Consider the following 21,778-nt stretch of genomic DNA (forward strand, 5'->3'; position numbering starts at 1 on the left):
AACAGTGTTAATAGTTCTATCGGAATGGTGAGGTAGAAAACGTCCTCTCATAGAGCAGGGAGGGACGTGTTAGCTGTTTAAATATGGAGATAATAGTACACATTACAGTGTTTCCTCTACATTCATTTAGGAGTGGCGGCCCACCACTCCTAAATCCCAGCCGCCGCTCCTTCAAATTTCTTTTTTTTTTTTTTTTTCAATTGTCGCAAATACACCACCGCCGCATCATATCTCCACCTTCACAGCAGAGTCCTGCACTGGGTCGGGTGTCGCGAGTGCTGAGGTAAACTAGATAACTATCTTGCTCAGTATCTACTCTTTGGAGTAGATGTTAATTACTCGCGAGAGGGCGGCCTTGAAAGTGACATCACGTCAAGCACCCAGGCACCAGGTCGGAGAGTCAGAGGAGTGTCATCTTGAGAATAGGGCAACGACTCACCGGAGAAAAGGTAGACTTATTAGCTTAAGAAAACTTATAATCGATTTTATAAGTTCAATAGACATTCGCAAAATATTGATGGCCAGCTAAGGTTATGTAACATATCGGTAGCTTAATTAGCGCCACTACACTAAAAATTTCTGGGGAGAACCCTGCGCCATGATGTAACTGCTGACTGCATTTTCAGATGAGCTTGTTCAAATATTTCTCAAAGGAGAGAAAGACACCTGATGAAGATGACGCTAGTCAGGTATCATTAGCCTTTTACTGATTAAAATGATGATGGTAAAAAATTGTGTTCACCCTTGTAATCAGATGTGATGTGAGTGTAAATTATCTAACGTTAATGTTCTATGTAATCGTATAAGACAAGTAACATTAGACAGGGAGGAGCAGTGGAACAAAGTGAAGGAGAGCAGAGTGCAGCAGGGAGAGAGCTGAGTGAAGGAGCAGGAGAGCAAAGTGATGGTGCAGGAGAGAGAGATGAGAGTAGAGGAGAAAAACCTAAAGGGAAGCACAGGCCATCAGGCTGGGACCCTAAATTAAATTAAATTTAAATTAAATAAAAAAAATATATATTTTATTGTTGTATTTTTTTGTTATTATTTTTTATTTTTACATTCAGCCTTTAAAAAGCCATTTTCCATGCCAGCCATTCAATAAAAAGGGGGATTATGCTTGGCATAAAAGTAAAATCTGCAGTCAAGTGTCATTTGTTTACGCCGCCACAGCTCCCCGGAGAGCCTGCCCCCGCTGCTGAAAAAAATCCTAGAGGAAACACTGCATTATCAGACAGTCTCCCTTAGAGGCCATTTATAGTGTTGCACTTGTTTGTTCAAATGAAAAAAAGAGCTTGAGAGAGGGGTTCAAACCATGTTCATTTTATCTACTCCAGTTTCAGATCAACTGAGTTGATAACATAACATTCAAAATCATGGTCCAATTTTGAAGGGATGTAAAAAACTGTATGGTTTTGGAAGGGCCTCAGAGGAGTGACATGCAGGTTATTTTTCCTACAATACCAACAGTGGAAGTGATGCGATTTGTTAGTCGGCACTGCTTTTTTCAAAGAACCTGCAGTCACTGAAGGACAGGAGTATACATTAATAAAACTCAAGTGTACAAAACACTAACAAATCCCTGTACGTCTCCCTGTCATAGTAGAACTACAATTCAATTGCGGCTAGGGCTGGGCGATATGGCCTCAAATCAATATCACGATATATTGAGCAACTCACCTCGATAACGATACAACCCCCCCTACAAAAAAGGAAAAAAAAATCCTGTGTATTTACAGAAATGCCACTTTAAAGGACTGTAAAACTACATTGTAGTTAAGATTTATATTATTTATTTAGTAGTTAAGAACAACTGATAAGCACACGATTGAACAGCTGAAAAGCACAGATTACTTGAAATGACAACAACTAAACAAGTTTAAAAGTATAAAATATACAGTCCCTTATAAACAAATTCTAAGCTTCTCCCTTTTTTTATTTCTTTGAATTGAATCACTTGGTTTTACTGCAGGTGGTGGAAGAGGTTGGATGTAAATAAATAAACATTTTGAGGACTTCAGAATCAGAATCTAAGACATGAGACAAAATAGAAGTTGACATTGCTGCTTAATAATATGTTAACCTCTTGAGCATTAGAGAACTTTTTTTACCATTATTTTCTTTATCATTATATATTTTTGATAGACACAGAATCTGTTTCAGAAGTCAGTGGGTCACATGACATGGAAGCTATTGAGAAAAAAAATCAAGATTTCTGCATATTAATATTCATATAAAATAGAGGAAGCACTAAAGTACAGTAAACATAGCTGTGTCTCATTCATCCAGTTTACTAATACAATCTGCTGCTGGAGTCACTGGGTCACATGACATGGAAGATATTGAAAGAACTGCAATTCTTTTGTATTAATATACTTATGCTAAGTAAATCCTAAATCAGTTTCCAGCGATTCAGTGCCATGTTCTGGGAGGTGAGCTAACCGTCCTCCTGCTGCTCACACTGGGTGAACCTCGGTAAAGTCGCGGCTGGACCTGAGTAGAGCTTAGAATCAAGCCCGACCCAAACCTGTGCGCGTTGTGTCTGAGCCCGGCCCGACACACTGAATGTAATTATGAGCCCGAGACCGATTGAACCCGACAACTGTTTAATATGTGGGCTGTTATAACTGACGTCCTCGACTACAATTGCGAGTTGTTTGAACTACAGAAATCTTAATGAATAATGCAACAAGTGCCACACTTAATGCACTCGACAAAGCCGACAAATGTTATTATCACGGCCCACGAATTGTTTAAAATGGGTCCACACCTCCGACTTTCCTCCAAACTTGCTCAAAGTTAATTCTACTGTTTTTCTTTTTTTCTTTACATCTTTATGCTCCATGTTGCACTTAAGCTACACAAATGATGCCGGTAAGGCGTTACTAGTTTTGTCATTTTCCTTAGTAAAAAATATACATTTTTGCTTTCTTCTTGCGTCTCGGGGAGTGACATCACGTACACGAGAAGTCACGTTTTCCAGCATGAGGACACTCACGTGTCAGACCACGCAGAGACACAAATGCAAACAACAATGGAGGGAGGAGAGAGATGCGCGTTTTTTAGCTGGAAATACAGTCATTATTTTGAGTGAATAAAAAACAAAACACAAATGTTTGATCAATGGACCAGCCTGGCCGAAGACAGTGGCCTGTTGCAGCTTTTGAACGCAGCATAATTATACAAACTGTGCGCGACTCACAGCGTGAGTGGGTTCACTTGATTACTACATAGCTGGTGTTGCATCAGTGGGCGGAGTTTGCCATCAAATTAATGTAAAATAAGCACATCGGTATACGCTGGGGTAGATTAATCAAGTTGACCCCTGTCCCTAGTGGATGTTATGCCTATGACACCGAATATACCGACATGGCCAAAATGATGTCGGTTATCGTCATAAATTTCGATATCGGTAAATTTTCTGTTTATCGCCCAGGCCTAATAGCGGCTAATCTTTTCTAATTAGAGACAGTCAGCTGTCATAAGTCCTTGACAAGCTCTTCATGTTCTTTATAAATCAAATCTTGGCAATGTGGAGATCTGGGAAAATCCTGACTTTATTTTACCAATGACGTGCCCACATCTTTTACGTACACTCAACTTTATGGTATAGGATGCTTTTTAGTCAGTGATATACATTTCTATATTATGTTGTGCAAATAATTTGTTAAATAGCAATCAGGAAGCCGTGTTCTATTTGCATATTCGGAATAAAATAATAATAATTTTAAAAAAAAAGTATATGAAAACATTACAATTGAACACAAACTGAACAAACCCTTTTTTGGACAACAGGGTGTTGTGAAACAAAACATTTTTTAAGGAATTGATCAATATTGACGTATAACCCTAGCCTATCACCCACCTGCCCCTTTGGGTCACTAATGCATAAGGAAACCAGATTGACAGCAAACAAGACATGCACTATGAATGATGAGGCAAAAAAGCAAGCCGTTTAACATATGGTTGCTGTGTCTCTGTATTGAGGCAACACTGACATCCAGTGAGGCAGTATCTGACATCCATGTCAGATGCCATTAAATCAATTAAAGCTCTGATGAAGAATCACCTTGAGAAGGCATACTGCTCATAATTTCAGTTTTTAACTCAAAACCGTTGCCCCGCATTAAAAAGTCGTTGTTTCCTACTGCAGCATACAATAAACAGGCTCCTCACCTGGTTAGATAGAAACTGCAAAAGAGTTGGTGACTACACTGCCAATTCTGGGATTTACTAAGAATATAAGTAAATTACAGCTCATTTGTGGTAAAAAAAAAAATCATGAAAAGGTAATAGTAGGGAATAGTTTGATAATAAGGAGGTAATAAAATAAGCTTTCTTATATTACCCAGATATATCCAATGTTAACACTCAAAACACAATACAGTAATTACATGGTATTACTTAATGATTACCTATTTATTATCAAATAATTACCCGACCTTTACCAAGCTGTACTGTTAAGTGCTACCGCTCTGCTATTGCTGAATCCACAGAAAAGACAATCTGTCTGGATGAGTGCCACAGCCTCCCACTGCTTCAATTACTCTTAAAATGAAACGGATAAAAAACTAGGTCTTAGATAATCCTAGAAACAACCCCTTCGGTTAAATTAATTTTTAATGAGAATAAATACTGACAAGGGGAAATTTGTTAAGTCAATTCTAAATTACAACATAGTTTCAGACTTGGAAAAATATCATGTGTGATTATTCAAATTCAGCAGGAATGTGCAAAAAGAAAAACACTGACATTTAAGCACTTAAATGGGGTATGTAATAAACCATTATGGATGTGACATCCAGATGGTGGATCAGTGTTATTAAAGAGGCGCAGAGCAATGACAGGACTCTAATAAGCGTGAGCTTCAGCACACAGAACCAAATCCTCAAATTAACGGCAAAAAGACTGGAGCTTGTTAGCAGTCAGAAGGGAAAAAGGGAGAAACACAAGTCCAAGCGACTGAACACACAGGGAGAATGCAATCATAAGATGTTGGTGAATCTGTCCTTGTTTGGGCATTTGGGCAGAGCCCATGCAGCTGCAACTACAGCAGTGACAGAAGCAAAAGTTTAGCAAGAAAGACAGAGAAATTAAGGAAAACCAGGAGTGAAAAGGACAAGTGAAGGAGGAGAAACCAGTCTAGGAAAAAAGGACATAAATTAAAGATAGTAAAGCCAAAGAGTAAACACTTACCAAACACTCAGTCATCCTAAGCCCCAGCCCTAACCGCGACCACAGCTACAGCACAGCAGACTTGCATGTTTACAGCGACAGCAAGATCCCTCGAAGGTCTGCCTCTCAACAATCACAGGAAAGCCTCGTGCAAAAGCAGAGAGAACAAAAACCCTCACACTAGCCCAGTCTGACCTCCTCCATCTTTACATTCTCACTCACCCTCTGCTTTGCCTCGCCAACTCTGCTAAATACTGAGTAGAACGATCATTTTGCAGTCTCTACTCTTAAGCAGGAATCCCCTCTGAGCCAGTCGCTCTGAAAAGCAACGGCTCAGGGAGGCTACTCGCTCTTCCTGCTCGCCTGCATGAGATCTGCTCTAACCGGACGAGCCACTGAGGAATACTCTAGGGAAGGAAGTGACATCGACAGGTGCTGCCTCCTTCTTTCCTTCCTTCCTTACTCACTCCTGTAAACAATACCCATTTTCCTGCAGTAAGCCTAAATGACACTTCTCTGAGTCAGTTGCTAACAAATACCAGAGAACGCATTTCATTTCAGCTCAACGAAAGTGTCACTCGGGAAATAGAAAGGTATGTTGGATGTCACAGAGGGAAATTAACATCATTAATAATGAGCAAAATCTCTTTAGCCCGGTTTGCCTTGTGTTGGATTCCCAAGAATATAGAGGGCTGGAGTGAAGCCAAGAGGAAAGGAGAGTGTGTATGTGACAGAAGGGAGTGTGGATGAATCACAGAGAGACAGGCATGGATGGAGTGAGTCAGAGGGCATGTCCCTCCACAGGCGTGCTGCTAGAGATGATCTTCCTGGTTGTCCATTCATGCATGCCAGGCCATGACTGCAGGCAATAAACAACCAACAGCCCCTAGTCAAGCTTATTACATATCAATTTTCCACAAGATGAGTAAAGGAAGTCCAATCGGCCTACAGTTCTGCTATAAACAAATAAAAAATCTTTTCATCGTCACAGAAAGATGACAACTTTCCGCTGCGAGCTCTGTGCTGCAGAGGTAAGTTGTATGATTACTGTGACAACAGGGTTCATGACACAAAGTCGCAGGAAAGAAAGTCCACATGCTTTGCCAGAAGGATTTCTTCTTAGTAGAATTTGTGAGTCACTGGACAATTTAGCGTTCTGTAAATGTCACTTTACAAAGTGGTTCATAAAAAGCTTAAACAGAGCTGTTATATGAGAGATGTAGCATGAATCAGTGGGTTCTTAGCGAAGTGCCAACAGAAGAGAGACACTACCTGTTCTTTGACAGAGGCCAGGATGTTGTTGGCGGTGTTGTCAGCCTCCATGTTGCGGCCAGTTGAACTGTCGCGAATGGTCAGCAGAAGCCCCTCCTCCGTCACTGGGCTCTGCTCAGGAGCTGGCATTCCTCCTGCGTGAAACACACATGCACACACACACAGACACATATGATCTGGTCACCGCGGGCGTTCTTCTGAGAGAAAAAAAATCTTGTACACACATACCAGACTGTGTGCATGTATGTGCAAACACACACACAACACTCTTTTGAGTAAACCACTCCCTGAAACACACAGGCGAGTGATGAGGAGTGACTATCAATGGCCACGCGCCGCAGCCACCACCAGCAAAACACAAAACACACACCCACACACGCCATATGGCCCGAAGAGGAAAAGGCTGTCAATGTTTCACGTCTGTGACAGTGCAAATCAATGCCATATGGCCTTGAGACAACACACAAGTTAAATAATGATTTGTGTATGTAATACAGTCACATAAAAAAAAATACTACACAAAACAAAACGACAGCCAAGGCGCAATACAATTGAAATAAACAGTGCAAAAGCTGCTCTGTAATACTAAGCATGTGTGCACAAATGATAGTTCTACACATTTATGTTTAAGATGCTGTGGAAATAAGTAGATGGGGATGTGCGAAGGCAGGCCTTTGAGAAAAAAAGATAAAACAAAAAAACAAGTCAGCAGCCCGATGGTCGAGATAAGGTGTTCCCTGTCTCCTTCGCTCTCTCTGGCCTCTTGTCCGGGATTGAAATGAGAAAGTAGAACGAATAGTTATGGTCTCATTATATCCGTTGACAGGGAGAGTGTCAAGGGAACGCTGCTCAAGGTGGATCCATATTTACTAGAAAGAGCCTGTTGAGCCAGACAGGGCAGCTAAAGGCTGTGATGGCTGCCTCACAGCTCAGTCCTGCAGCAGGAGCAGCAGCAGACAAAAGCAGAGGCTCTAATAACACAGGAGGTATGCGACTTCAGGGAAACAGGGATTTTACCATGACTTTTACTGCTTTAGAGATCCATTGTCGCTGTCATTTCCAAGATACGAGCAGAAAGACATATTCCACTCACTGGTTCATACACATATATCATGAACTAGATGATTTACTAACCCTTACCCTAACAATGGTGTGGTGAGCTATCTTTATATGTGGATAGGTCAGGGAATACTGGCTTCTAAACCACCATGAAATAACCATATGGTCATTTACAAAATAGCCTTGCTGCTAGCAATTGAATACTCCCCCCATTAAAGAGTCTATTATAATATTCTTAATCCATGATGGCAGCTTGAGGGTTGAAAGACCTCATATACAGTAGCTTTACTGAATGAGACAATGTCATGCTGGCAGACATCATTTAAGGGGTTAAAGGGTGATATACTGTGATGTAAAAGCACTCACTGACTTGAATCTGTTCGCACACACACGCACACACACACACACACACACACAAACGCACGGACGAGTAAGGAATCATTTAGCTCAGGCAGACAGCCAGTTTGTGTGAGCTGGTTGGGTTGTTTACACTGAGAACATAAAAGTTTTTGGCCAGGGATGAGGCGGCTGAGGAGAAGGAGGAGAGGGGTGGATGAAGTATGTGGGAGGTCCCCGAGACATTTGGACGAAATGTGACCCTGAGGTATTCTGGGAGTCTGTCACCAAGGGCTGCGTGAGCATTTCAAGGTGTCTGAGTCGGAACAGAGCCATGTGCCAGCCCTGGTGTTAAATGAGGGATAAGGTTTTACTACTACTACCAAGTATGTAAGTCTGCGCAGGATATTCCATTTATCCCCCTGTCATTCTCGCAAATTCCTTTCCTGCTCATTCACAGCGTTGCAACACACCGCGCTGGCTCCCACCCACCTCCACACTTCAGAATCAAGGACATGGCACTTTATTCCCAGAAAACACAGCAACAGGAAACGGGAAAAGCTGTTTGAATTTGACAGAGCTCCTCCTCCCTGACTTCTGCACAAACACAGAGGAGAACAACGCAGACAGGACTGACTGAGTGCACATTTTTAAAACTGACAGAAGTTGCTAACCCGGTCAGGGTGGACAAAATCCTCTCTGCTTCTTCTCTTTCTTCTCACAGAAAGACAAAGGGAGGTGTGCAACTAAGGAAGCTAGGCACTCTCGACTTAATTGTTGTTTAAATCACCACAGATTAAGAATAAAACAAGACTTAGTGGGCCTTCCTGTAGCTCTTTGCTGTTTGATAAAAGATTCGCTCGGCTGCCAAAAAATAAAAAAAAGGAAATTCCTCATGCCTTGACCACAATCTGTGTATATAGTCGATCCGAATGAAATCTAAACTTGACTGGAGGAAAGTGCACACTAAGCAGACTGCAGGAAATAGAACCACAGAAAAAACAACATCCCAAAAAATTAAATAAAAAGGGAAGATACCGAAGGTACCATTAAGCAAAGAAAACTGTGATGTGTATCTGAGCCTTCCTCTGAAATTCCCAATTTTTTTATCTGCTCCAGAATGATTTCTCTTTGCTTAGCTGGGAGTTCTCACCAGCCTTTGTGTAAAGGAGTGAAGACAAGGATGCTGCCGCCAACCTACCACAGTCCTATAGGCACACAGCTGACTGGTTCTTCGACATTTCTCTTTGTGTTTACCTCCAAATGTTGGGGTGGGGGGGTTTCCTTGCTGATCTGCCTAGTGGTTAAAACCTGTGGTATGTCCAGCTCCAGACAGTTTGAAGAGCAAGCTGAGAAGTAGGTGAGGAGCTAAGGAGGCAAGCTCGGTCTGTGCAGATTTCAGGGTCGTTATTAGGTTAATACCTAAGGGCCGTACTGCGTAGTTCCCACAGAGTAAAGATGACCTCATCCTGGAGGCAACAAAGAGTCAAACCAGTGTCTTAATATTACCATTACAGTTATTTCCCTCAACTAAGCAGAAAATAAACACTCTGTAGACGACATCATGACAGGATCTTTGAGCTCATGACACAACAAACATGATTATTTCTGACAGTATTTCTCTCAGTGACATTTAAGATGGACTAATAAGCATCTCTTTTACTAGACACTCTTTCTGGTTGTAGCTAAATCTCCCCTTTAAAGTAACATAATCCTCAATGTCTGCAAGCCTGCCAAGAAAAGTCTTAGACTGACCCCACCCTGACTCGTCGGATCACGTGATCTGATCCACTGACCTCAGACTCCGGCCACTCCTCTGAGCTTCTTACACAACCACTCTTTCCATGACTTGATTAAATGCAGTCTATAGAAAAAGCAAAAAGGGAATGGAAGCTGACAAATTCTGTTAGTGTCAGATCTTAATGACGGGGCATGTTTCTGAAGCGAGTTTAGACAGATCTACTGTCCCAGATTCAAATACTGCCTCACTGCATCTATTTCAACTACAGACATGAATTCATCAGTTCTCTGATCCCTCTGAAAACCACCTGTGCCACGTGTCACATTCCCCAAGGAGCACTGCAGAAGCAAGTGTAATAGTGGTGGCCACACAGGCTACGTTTACACATACACAGGAGAAATCAGGTTAAAGCAGGAAATCTGAGAACACGTTTGTAACACAATTTTGTAACTTTTAACGTGTTAACATGCATCTGGCCATTAAGCAAATGTTTTACAAGCAGTAAGCATATTTAAGTATATTGGTGATTTAAAGTTCTGAACAGAAAAACCCCTTTTGTTCTTTTCAGCTTGGAGCATTTGGAATGACGCTGCTGTGTGAGAGGTCAGGCTCTATAACAACTTTGTTGATGTATCTGAATTTGAAAAGAAATATCCTGTACTTAAACAGTAAAACTCACTTATTTGTTTCAGCTCCTGTTTCAGTCTGACTTCTAATTTAATTACTTTGGATTCAAAGAGGAGCCACGATGAGTAATAATCTTTCCTGTCATTTTCATAAATCCCACAGTAACCAGGAGGCTTAAGTGCAGGTAAGTCCACTGACTGATGTATTCCTTCATTTTTCACTTTTACATCTAGAACAGATAAACTGCTGCCACCAGTGCACATCCATCGTCCCTGTAAGTCAAAGAATCCATTGTCTGCCAGACAGCGGGAGAAAGATTTGTCTTTAGGAGGCTGCGTGACACCAGGTCACACACATTCAGCACAGACAAATGGGGGATGAGCTGAGAAATAATTATACATTAGCCTAAATTTCAATTGCAGGGAGTCTTGGTGCAGCAGAAGTCCAGATGCTGATTGCTCCAACTTGCTGAGCTAAAGAAATGGCCAGCAAATCTACAGCACAAACAGAGCTAAGAGCTGCATGAAAAGGCATTTTGCTGCTAGAAAGATGGGCTGTAATAAACAACAATTATTTTAGAAATTGGTGCAACATGACCAGAAAAAGAATGTCTGTGGTATTATCTTTCGCTCAAAAGGTAAAAAATCTACAATAACCAGAATGCACTGCACCACACTGGCCAAATAAACACTACTGCTGATGAGTAATACAATTGAGTTGGGCGTGCAAGCTGGGCAGTGCTTGGTATTTGATGGTGTCAATTTTGACACAGGAAACAGTACAGCCGCCAGCTGGTAGCAAACAATACTGTATTACAGCTAAACATTAAACTATGTTTCTGAAAACACTTTAAGCGAGAAAACGATAAACAGAATCGAAGTTTATGCCTGATCAGCACTGCCTTGTTTTACAGTTTGACCAGAGTTTTTTCAGTCTCCATTTTCCAGAACAATATGGCGCCACAACTGGTTGACGAACTTTCTCTATTGCAGCTAAATAGCATATTAAAATATGTTTCTGAAAACATTTTGGGTAAGATATAGGCAAAGTTCAGAATAGTTTTGTCACAGTACTGGAATATCTAACTTTTTATACAACACCTTGAAAAATGTCGATATTTGGTATCATGTCTAATAGGACAGGGAAAATTGGCACAACATTGGGGCACACAATTTCAATAGTGCAAAAAAATGTGTGGTGAAACCATTTCAAATATTCACTAACAATAGTTTAGACAGTTTGATCAGAGTTTGGTGAGATTTCACTCTCTTTCTCTATGTCTCACCAAACTCTGATACTTTCTTCATCTCTCTCACTCAGTCCGACTATACTCCCGGATGTGGGTGTACAAAAAAGTACAATCTATAGTTGATACAACAATATGACATGTTTCCTTGGAATAAGCAAAATAGACAGAAGTTTACGATTGTTTGTTTGCATAGTTAGACTACCAACACTGCGATTCAAACTGGATTAAAATTGGCCTGTTTATGAAACCTACAACAGGCTACATCATACTTCCCTACTGCACCTTTTTTTGGGGACAAAATAAGTGATAACAGTTTATTACCATCTTGGCAATCCATGAAGTGGAATCACCAAACAGCTTCCCGTAAGAACTACAACTTATGCAGTGATCTGATCAATATTTAATAGTGTATCAAGCTTAACATCCCATTAAACCTCTTAGGCAGCATATGCGCCCCACAGGATGTCTATAGCAACCATGAAGTGGTCAACTGAATACTTGTTATATCGTAGCTGGATTGCAGAGAGGGATGACATTGTGCAGGTGTTCATCCAAACAGACTAAATTAGATATTCCCTTATTAACTTCAACTTGTGCGGTAAAGTCATCTTGAGTATTTGTTATAAAAAAACCCAATTGCTCTCAGGTCCCTGTGCCACATGTGTGCTTAAGACTTAATATCTAGAGTGACTGTAGCATGTCAAACTTTGTGGGGAGAAATAAAGTCCCATTGCTAATCTCTCAGCAGCTGCAAAATGGCCCCAAAGACCCACAATGCTTAATTGCTTCATTCAAACAGTGTATTGACTTTGCTAAATAAAACATTTGTGGTTAAGTATAAATTATCAGAATTCACCAAGATGAACAATAATATATTTCAGCCTCAGTAAATCCCGAGATGAAGATGGAGGTAGAAAAACACTTTTGCATCCGCTCATGAAGAATTCACAACAGCAGCTTAATTTTTTTATTTAGGGCAACTCACTGAATTCTGAAACAATTTGTGAAATCCTCGACTGCACAGACTATTAAGCTAAACACCACGTGGTTAGGAAGTGCTAACTGAAGCCCTGACAGAGTAATTGCTCCGAGCAGATTTGAGATTGTGGGTAACACAAATAACAGTGGTCCTGTACACACTGCATGTCTCAGATTAACCTGAAACTCAGACAATACATTGTTAAGTATCCATATACTGTGACTTCTTAATACTGAAGGTGCCACACAGGAGGTTTTTTTAAGGAGGATGACAAATTCTTTGGTAAGCGCACGACCGACTCGCCAGCAGCAAAACACAAAAAGTTATTATTAGATCCCTAGATGTTTCACTTTCTGCTGCTCTCAACTGCTGAAAATGTTCATATTGACACACCCAGTGGCAAAGGAATGTCTCCTTTCCAGAGCAGAAACAGTCTCACATGCACACACAATCATTCTATCAATCATTAAACTGCAGAGAATCATGCAACCTAGAAATAGACACATACCTGTCCTTCTGTTGATATAAGATTAAACTGGTGAGAAATACAGTGCTGGATGGAATGGAGATGACAGTCCGACAGCATCTCCTTCGCCTCCTCAACAAAGTGGGTATGCAGAGTAAATCATTGAGAAGCTGCACCCATGCCTACCTCACACCTTTAACCTCACCCTGACAAATGTTGCAATAACCTGCGGCCTATCTGAGCATGTGTATCCACAGGGCAGGGCTAGCCTCTGACTAAAGACAGGAAACGGAGTCATTTTACAATCGATGCAACACAGAAACACACAAAGACGCATGCAATAAACTAGGGCTGCACTATATATTGCTCCACTGACACTGTGATGTGTGCATGCGCAATATCGTAGGACGTGTTAGGGTTAATTTTCCAATATCGCACGTCCTGCAATGCGGCTATTCTGCTGAGGCAAAACTTACAGAGTTTTAACAAGTTTTTATAGTCTGACAGAATATACATGTTTAGTTGCACTTTTTGGGCAAATATAAAACCAAAATTATCGCAGCCTTGAGTCCTGTACCTGTGAGTCGCCAGTGTTTTTTGGTCAGTTGAGAAGAAATAGGCCTGCTTTTAATGGAATTAGATAGTGTTGACTGCATCATTGTTGCAAACGTGATAAAACCCTAACCCTCCCATGCCAGGTGGAAGAATTATCTGTTTGATGGGAGAAAAAAAGCATTGACATACAGGTTGGGGGGTTGCTCACAGTGGTAAAGTAGTCCACAGAGTAGCTAGGCGGGACTGGTCAGAAGCCAAAAAATCATCGACAGAGAATCATAGATACCTCATTGGCTACTGCTCTGCATCCCCACGATGCATCTTTGAGTTACAACAGAATTGGTAGCAAATTCTGCATCTCTCAAGAACATTGTATTTGTCTAGTGGCGGATCTTTGACCCACCCAATATGGTGGTGACCGCACAGAAGCATGTCAAATCGTAAAATCGTTTTCGTTTTCAACGTTCTATATCTTTGGATCAAACTATGTTGGTGGCTGTGCGTCCTCAGACACTATCTCCCTTCTTATTGGGAGTCACACAAACGAAGCGTCAGACGGACAGACATACATACAGACAGAGAGGTGCAGGCATCATCACATAGTGCCTCTTAATAATGCAGTTTATTCAAGACCATTACAAATCCCCAGAGAACCCGATATGGAGAGGGCAGAATAGAGTACTGACAGCGTGTGAGAAGTCTGAGAAAAAGCTACGGTACGACCAAGAGTAAAATCTAAAAGGGCAGATATTGTGTACCAGCCCACTTCATGTACTTGATGAGTTTATCCAGGAGGTACCTGGTTTGTGGTAAAAACCCATAGCCTTTTCGGCTTTCTTATAATACCTGTATTTTCTCATATATTTTTAGTTTTTTGTTTATCCATTTATTCTTTGTTTTGTTTGTTCCACTTTGTTAAGTGTCCTTGGGTACCCTGAAAGGCGCTATAAAATTAAATGTATTATTATTATTATTATTATTATTATTATTATTATTATTATTATTATTATTATTATTATAATATTGCAAAAAATATATACTTTGGAATTGGGCTGCACGATTCTGGAAAAAATGTGAATCACGATTTTTTTGCTCAGAATTGAGATCACGATTCTCTGGCACGATATTTTTCACAAAATGTTTACTGCACTGATGAACTTTAACAAAACAAAAAAACATTGCTTTGGCAGAAGCATAGTAGTACTTTTATTATTGGAAGAGAAATAATTTTTACAAAAGTAAAAAAAAAATTTGGACTCCAAGATGAGAGGGCATCCTTTAATCCTTGTGCCAGGGCCACGCCTGTTTGGTCTTCAGGGAAAAAAGCTGTCTGTAAGCACCGGATTTTGATAGTGAAAACAGGTGCTATAAAATGAACCGTCAGGCTTAAATACGGCTCCATGATCCAACCGGACCATAAATCAGATGTAGCGGAAAAATTATCCATTTCCCGCAATTCTGCCTCGACCACTGCTTGCTGCTTATTGCACATGTCGAGGAACACAACGTTTGAAAAGTAGTTGCGGGAGGGCATCGAGTACCGTTTGTCCCCAGAGTGTTCACATCTTCCGAAATCCCTGATTTTGTACAGTGTTTATTGGGGCCATATCTCTGGCTAGGTGATATGTGATAGCTGCTGTTATCTCCTTATGTCTACTGGAGTTTGGTGGGTATGGTGTTGCATGGTACAAGGTTCCGGTTATTGACGTCTGTGTTTGTTTCTTGCCTGGTACGGCTTCATCATTCTGTACTTTGTGGTGATGTTTAAGGTGACTGTAGAGATTTGTGGTGTTGCCGTACGGTGCTGCAAAACACACTTAACAACGCACCTCACACTGTTTGTCATTGTCTGGCTTATATCTGCAATACTTCCACACCGCCGAATGCAAACCTTTTTTGGGCATGAGGTCGGTTCGGGTGGGTGGGTGGTTGACTCTCACCACTACCACTTGGGTTTTTATCGCCATCCATTCAACCCTCCTTACCGCAGACTTTCCTCCGCTTTAACTCTCACTCACTCTTTCCAAACACTCAACTGCAGGCGGGCTTCCTCCACTGAATCACGTGTTGTAAAGACGCTTTATCATAGGTTGAGGGAGGAGGCAGCGGCAGTGCTGCGTTTGGGGGCACTTCAAAAAATCTGGGAGGAAAATAGGAGCATTTGTTTGTGATGCAGCTCGAAATATAAAATGCTTCAGAATTGCTGTGTGTAGAAATGAGATCACGTGTATGTGTGAATCGAGATCGTGATTTTTTAACAATTTTTCGTGCAGCCCTACTGCGGAAAGTGAGAACCGCTCAATGTGCTGTGCAGCCCTTTCACAAATGCATACAAATTCCCTGCTCTGCACTTTATCTTACATGATATGTTTACACAAAGAGGACAAGGGGGAGATGACTGCAGACCAAATAATCCATGTTTGCACAGTGCAGCAGCAAAAGCACAAGACTAACTTTCCGTGAACAACTTCCTACAACAGTCATTCACCCTTCCTCACAACAATACGCCGACTAATGGGGCGCAGTGAGGCTCAACTGAAGTCTCATCAGCTGTTTCAAACATGTCACTGCCACTAATATGTTGTGACAGAACAGGACTTAAATTATTCTCATTGCATGTAAATCCCTAAAACAGAATGAGAGTTTCTGCTAGACGGACTTGCTACATCCTGTTACACGTTGTAGGACAAATACATTTAACACCCTAATGCCTTTCTGCATATAATTACAATGCAAAGACAACAACTGCAGCAGCATGAAGGAATTACTGTGTAATACTCTCTCAAGAAAAGTCTGATGAACTCATTCCTTATATATCAGATGTGGCAGAAGACTAAGATTTTATGCACTAACTGACAGTTATATAAAAGTTATATAAAATAATTTCATCCTGGTTTGGGATGTTCATTATCAGACCTCATTTAACAGTTTGGTTAAAAATCCGTTTAATCAATGCTGCAGTGTTATCAACCCTACGCACTCCACTTGCTGTATCAAATATTTCCCCACTGCTAAGCATTTCTGATGGCTATAAAATGATCAAATTTCAATTTATTGTAAACGTAGGATTTGGGGGGGGGGGGGGGGGGGGGGGGGGGGTTGACAGAAATGATGAGATGATTCGAACGGGAAAAATTGAAAAGGGAAATTAGCATAACAAATGTTCGGCTATCGGCGGCGCCCTGGCCTTCACAATGTAAGGTGTCTCTGAGGTGAATAACTGAGCTCACTCAGCACCTTCTATTAAGACTGATTACAGTTAGAAATGGAACTGCCTCTAGAAAAATAATCAATCACAAAGCTATGAGTTGTATAAATTCAGCTTAGCTGACTACATCTTCATAAAAAGAACAATTTTGTAGGTTTGTTGTGATGAATTGGGAGATAAAAGAATGATGGCTTCGTCATTTACTACCTCTCTGAGACATATTAATGAACATTTCATGTGCACGAGTGACTGGGTGAGAAATAAACATTATGGAAACGATTCATTTCAGTTTTGTTCTGGTTGGATCCATGTGTTTGGCAGGGAGCTCAACTTTCACTCTTAAAAAGGGTTCCAGTTACAAATGGCAAGTTCTTACTCAATGATTTTTATACGGCCACAAATTCAAAAGGTAGTGGACATACTGAAGCTACTTTCTGATAATGTGTCTGATTAAAATGGCCAATAAAAGTGCTTCAGATGATTGTTATCCCAGATAACATTTTAGGGCAAAAAGCTCCTGGAGGTAATTGTTTTCTTGATATTTAAGTTTACATTTTTTCCCCTGTAACTATCGGGCAATCCCTGGAAATGAAGCTGCGACAAAGAAATCTCTAGCTTTGCCTGGTTTTCTGACAGCTACAAGCTAATGAGTAAAACTCTGAAGACCTCCTGCACAATCAGATAAACTTACTCTCTTTTTGAGTAAAATATAAATCATATTGCTCACCAACCACTAAAAGTATCAGTCAGCTGTTAATCAGAAATCTCAAAAAGTCTGGTATCAAATTACAGTGACAGCAAGATATATTGAATCCTGATTAGAATCCTGTCTCAAATCACATGTTGCTGTGAGAAAACAACAGCAGAAGTAGTCAAACATAATTGTAAGCAGCTGCCTGTCCAACCTCATCTCATTTAAAGCAAAGCCTAACTCCTGCAATGTGACTAAAAAAAAAGTGTAGCTGCTCGACTTGCACAAGAACAACTATGTTTGAAGTGATTGATAAACAGATTGAAAATGTTTTCTTTCCCTGGATTGTCATTTTCATTCTATACAGAATGGTACGAATGTGCAGAGAAATGCATTATGTAAATCATAACAGCTTTCCTGCTGTATGATGTAAAGATAATTAGTTTATATTGACACAAACTACTCTTCTTTACACTTTAATAGAGAAGCCCCAGGCTCTACATCTGTGCAAATACACTCTTCTGACTTCTTGTTGCTAAAAAAGCTGTTCAGCGTATTTAACAAGCCGATGTAGACAGCAGGAATAAAAATATTGAGACTGAGAGGGGGAATTCATTTGCGCAGTAATAGTGACTGATTTCTGAACTTTGGTTAACTTGAAGAAGTAAATCAAAAGAGAGAGGAAACTATGGTTACTGTGAAGTATTATGAAACCAGCTTAAAGGGTGAGATGCACAAGCAGAAGCCTGGCCGTGTACTTCCCGGCATCTGATTTGCATTGCCACTGCCTACTCAATGCTTGGTGCAGGGGTCATGGAACAACGTGCTGTGATCCATTCACGTGTGAATGAAGCTACTGATAACTACACAAATGAAATGTTAAACAGAAAAATAATGATTGACACGAGGCAGAGTCCTCCTGAATTAAAAGGGCCAATCATCAATAAGTTTTGTTGCTGTTAATATGCGGTTTCAGGGCCTGTTTGGCCATATAAAGTCCTTAAACGTAGATGCATGGCTGGGATTGGTTTCAAGTGATAAACAACCATTTAATATAGTCTTTTTGGGGGTTAGTTATTTTCTTTTTTTAAGTATTTTTTGGGCCTTTATGGCTTTATTGATATATCAGATAAAGATTTTGACAGGAAACAGGATGAGAGAGAGGGGGAGTTACACACCGCAAAGGGACCCAGGCCGGGAGTCGAACCTGGGTCCGCAGCAGAGCCTCTGTACATGGAACGCCCGCTCCACTGAGCTAAACGGCGCCCTGGGAGATAGATATTTTAATTTTATTGCAATGTAACCCTGTTTCCATCAGTACTGTGGCCATGCAAATGTGAGGCTTGGTAACTAAAACTAAGAATCTGCTTCATTAGTTTATAACTGCTCAAGCTTAACATGCCCCCAAAGCTAAAAGTGTACTTTCAAACAATTATGTTGAATGAAACAACCTGCACTCCGATACAGAGTGTTCTTTTAGCCTCTACTAGTTCTGTCCTGCAGGTTGGAAGGTGATCTCTGGAACTCCTTTGGGAAAAGTGAAAACCTCATCTATAATTCTGTCCCTTCACCAGATGGCCTAGCATTGGCAAGATATGGGCTCCTCCCGAAACATTTGCCTGCACCTGGAAATGACGGATGAATCTAAATAAAAGACAATGGTAAATTGATGAATGAATGATGAATAGATTGGTCTGCACAGTGATTGTTTTATCTGATGGTGGGAGGATGTGAGATGTTTCAGGGATGTTAAATGATACAGTTAAAGAGGCAATGAGAGTTAATAAAAACAGGTGGACGTTGAATATCAGTATCTAATCACCCCCATGCCGATGAAAAGTTGGATGAATTTTTGTAGTACACTAAACATTTGTGAAGCTTCAAAGCAAATCAGCAGTGCAATATTCTCCTAAACAACGAAAGTTGAAGTGGACTTGTTGTATAACTTGTTTAATACATAGTTGTTGATATAAGCCTTGAAATCCCAAATTAATTTGAAAAGACAATATTTACACCTTTGATGGTTGGTTGGGCTCATACACCCACTTCAGCCAGTTGCACGCTTTTAGCTTAGCAGCTACAGAGAAGATTTTGGCTTTATAGAGGCTGTAATTGTGGTTCATCAAATCAATTTGAGATCATGGGGCTTCTGGAGACTCTGATTATGTTGGGGAAGCTGTATGAAGCCATTTTCTGCATTTTTTTTCCATTTTGAAACAAGTCTACTTCAGTTGTTCAAGAGAATGCTGCAACGCTTTTTTGCTGTTCCATAAATGTTTTGTGGACTACCAATCTTCACCAGACTTTCCATCGACATTAAGTTCAGAAGATAATGATTACATTTTTGGGTGAACAACCTTTAAAAAAAAATAAAAAATGCCAACCATAACTAGGGATGTAAACAATAAGTCTGCAGTCAATTAAATGTTTCCGAAAGATTTTGTGTTTAATTGGACGTTGTTTGTCATAACACTTGTGTAACACAAGTGTAACCAGTCAGATAGTGTTGTGGGCCAAACATTGAGCAAGACCACAGAGACAACTGACTACAGGCAGAGAGATAATGCTGCATCCGAATTATTTCTAAAATATTTCATTAGCAAGCGGATCCATAAAAACAGACATAACGATATTTGGAAAAAATGCTGAATGTTGGACCAGTCTATCCCTCAATTTGCACTATCCATAATGTCTGCCGAAAATTGCCCGCATTTCAACAACATTTAAAATATGATTTGGTAAATGAAGAATGTGACTACGCATCTTAAATGGATTTCATAATGTATAAAATGTTTTTTTCCTACCATGTTTAACCTTATTGATTCAAATATGCTGAATGTGTTTTCTTACTTTTGGTCAGAGAAATTAGTCCTAAGGAAAGGTTAGGATTAGAGATTCTAATGACTGAATACACATCTTGAGAAAGACTTCAGTACCACACTAATCTACTTTAAGACAGTTGGTCATAAAACTCTCAAAAGATTGTCAAGGACTGTACTCAAAACATACTGGGATAACACCACTTGAGAGGAAACCTTGGAGAACCAAAGGAATAACCGGAATTAGTGAAATGTATAAAATCAGCTCTTCACTTCAAACACAAGGATACTAACATGCAGTGAACCATGATGCAGAAAGAATGTGGTTACTAAAGAAAATGTCAGGTCAGTCAACCAGCATTGGCTGACCTTTTACACATCGATTTAGTTCAGGTGAATATAAAATGAATTGGGAACTTCTTGTTGATTTATTGGCATACTTTAACAAAAACTCCTGGGTCCCTCACAGACTGGCAAAACATCTCCAACTGCAATGTCACTGCGTACCAAAGGGAACGTAGGGTCTCTGAGAGGTGGCACCATATGGATAATCTATCAATGGGGATTTAATTGAAAAAATAAATCACCTCCTACAAGTTGGTAAAAATAAATTCCCCTTTAGTTGTACATTGTAATGATTCATAGAGGATGTGCATGACTTTGCAGTTCTGCAGAGGGACGTATGGTTTTATTTGAGGCATTGCTTTGAATTTATATCCTTCCGGTGCGGCAGACTAAAAGTGTGGGTGCCATCACGTTCATCACATCACAGAGATACTTCTGCAAATCTTCAATATGCTATTATTCCAGTGGCCACAAAACATGTGCAACTCTTCTACTAGGTGTGACTACTGTTTTTCAGCATTTCTGGTTTTATTTCAGCTATAACAGGAAATTTTAAATGATGGGTGCACCTGGGAGTGAATGTCCATCCAACAATAGGAGGGACTGGCATTGTTCAGGGTTAGTGGTGCAGAGAGTGCACTTTGGATGCCAGAGAAAAAGTCCTGCTTAACATGAATACAAGCCCATTAAGAGGTTGTATGTCTTTGTAAGCTAGTGGCATAGAAGTCATAGTTTCTCTAGTGTAATATCAACGCTTAGGCACAAGACAGTAGTTATTCTGTGATATTTTCCTGCTTCCTGGTGTGGATCTGCTAACTAGGCTCTTTTCTCGAGAGTGAGGAAAACTTGAAGAGCATCAATCTATACACCATTGCCTTAAGGCGACAGGAATTTTCAGCTTTGATGCTGTCACGATATCAAGTTACTCCGACAAAGAGAGAAAAAAATAAAGTATAAGCTTTGATATGACTCAGCCCACACCTGCCTCACAACTCTCACAACCAAATGCAAAGCTTAAGATAAAAAAAAAAAGCCATTTTAAATGTCATGTGCTTGAACTGTATTTGTTCATTTCGAATGTCAACAACTCCTTTTTTAGAGTCAATTTTACTTTATAACAATCTTTTAAATGCCTGACATGTAAGTGAAGTGAACATTTGGCTTTTTGGCAGTGTTTTATGGTTTAACAGGTGAGGCAGACTAATCATGCAGATTGTTTCAGGTTTAGTCTGGGAACAAGCATAACCCTCGTGGCCGTG

General features: G+C 40.3%; 1 protein-coding gene across 5 annotated transcripts in view; it reads right to left on the minus strand.

The window, feature by feature from the left end:
* Positions 1 to 21,778, minus strand: part of pkp4 (plakophilin 4) — a 103,195-nt gene that overhangs the window by 77,163 nt on the left and 4,254 nt on the right. For 4 of the 5 annotated variants that reach the window (XM_030429473.1, XM_030429471.1, XM_030429472.1 and 1 more), the window contains exon 2: positions 6,445 to 6,578. In XM_030429473.1, the coding sequence (XP_030285333.1) occupies positions 6,445 to 6,573 (129 nt within the window). In that variant the 5' untranslated portion in view covers positions 6,574 to 6,578. Of the gene's footprint in view, positions 1 to 5,193; positions 5,582 to 6,444; positions 6,579 to 21,778 lie in introns of those variants that run through there. The other variant, XM_030429475.1, reaches the window with a different exon arrangement.

Source organism: Sparus aurata, chromosome 9, assembly GCF_900880675.1.
Source record: "Sparus aurata chromosome 9, fSpaAur1.1, whole genome shotgun sequence".
Taxonomy (NCBI): Eukaryota; Metazoa; Chordata; class Actinopteri; order Spariformes; family Sparidae; genus Sparus; species Sparus aurata.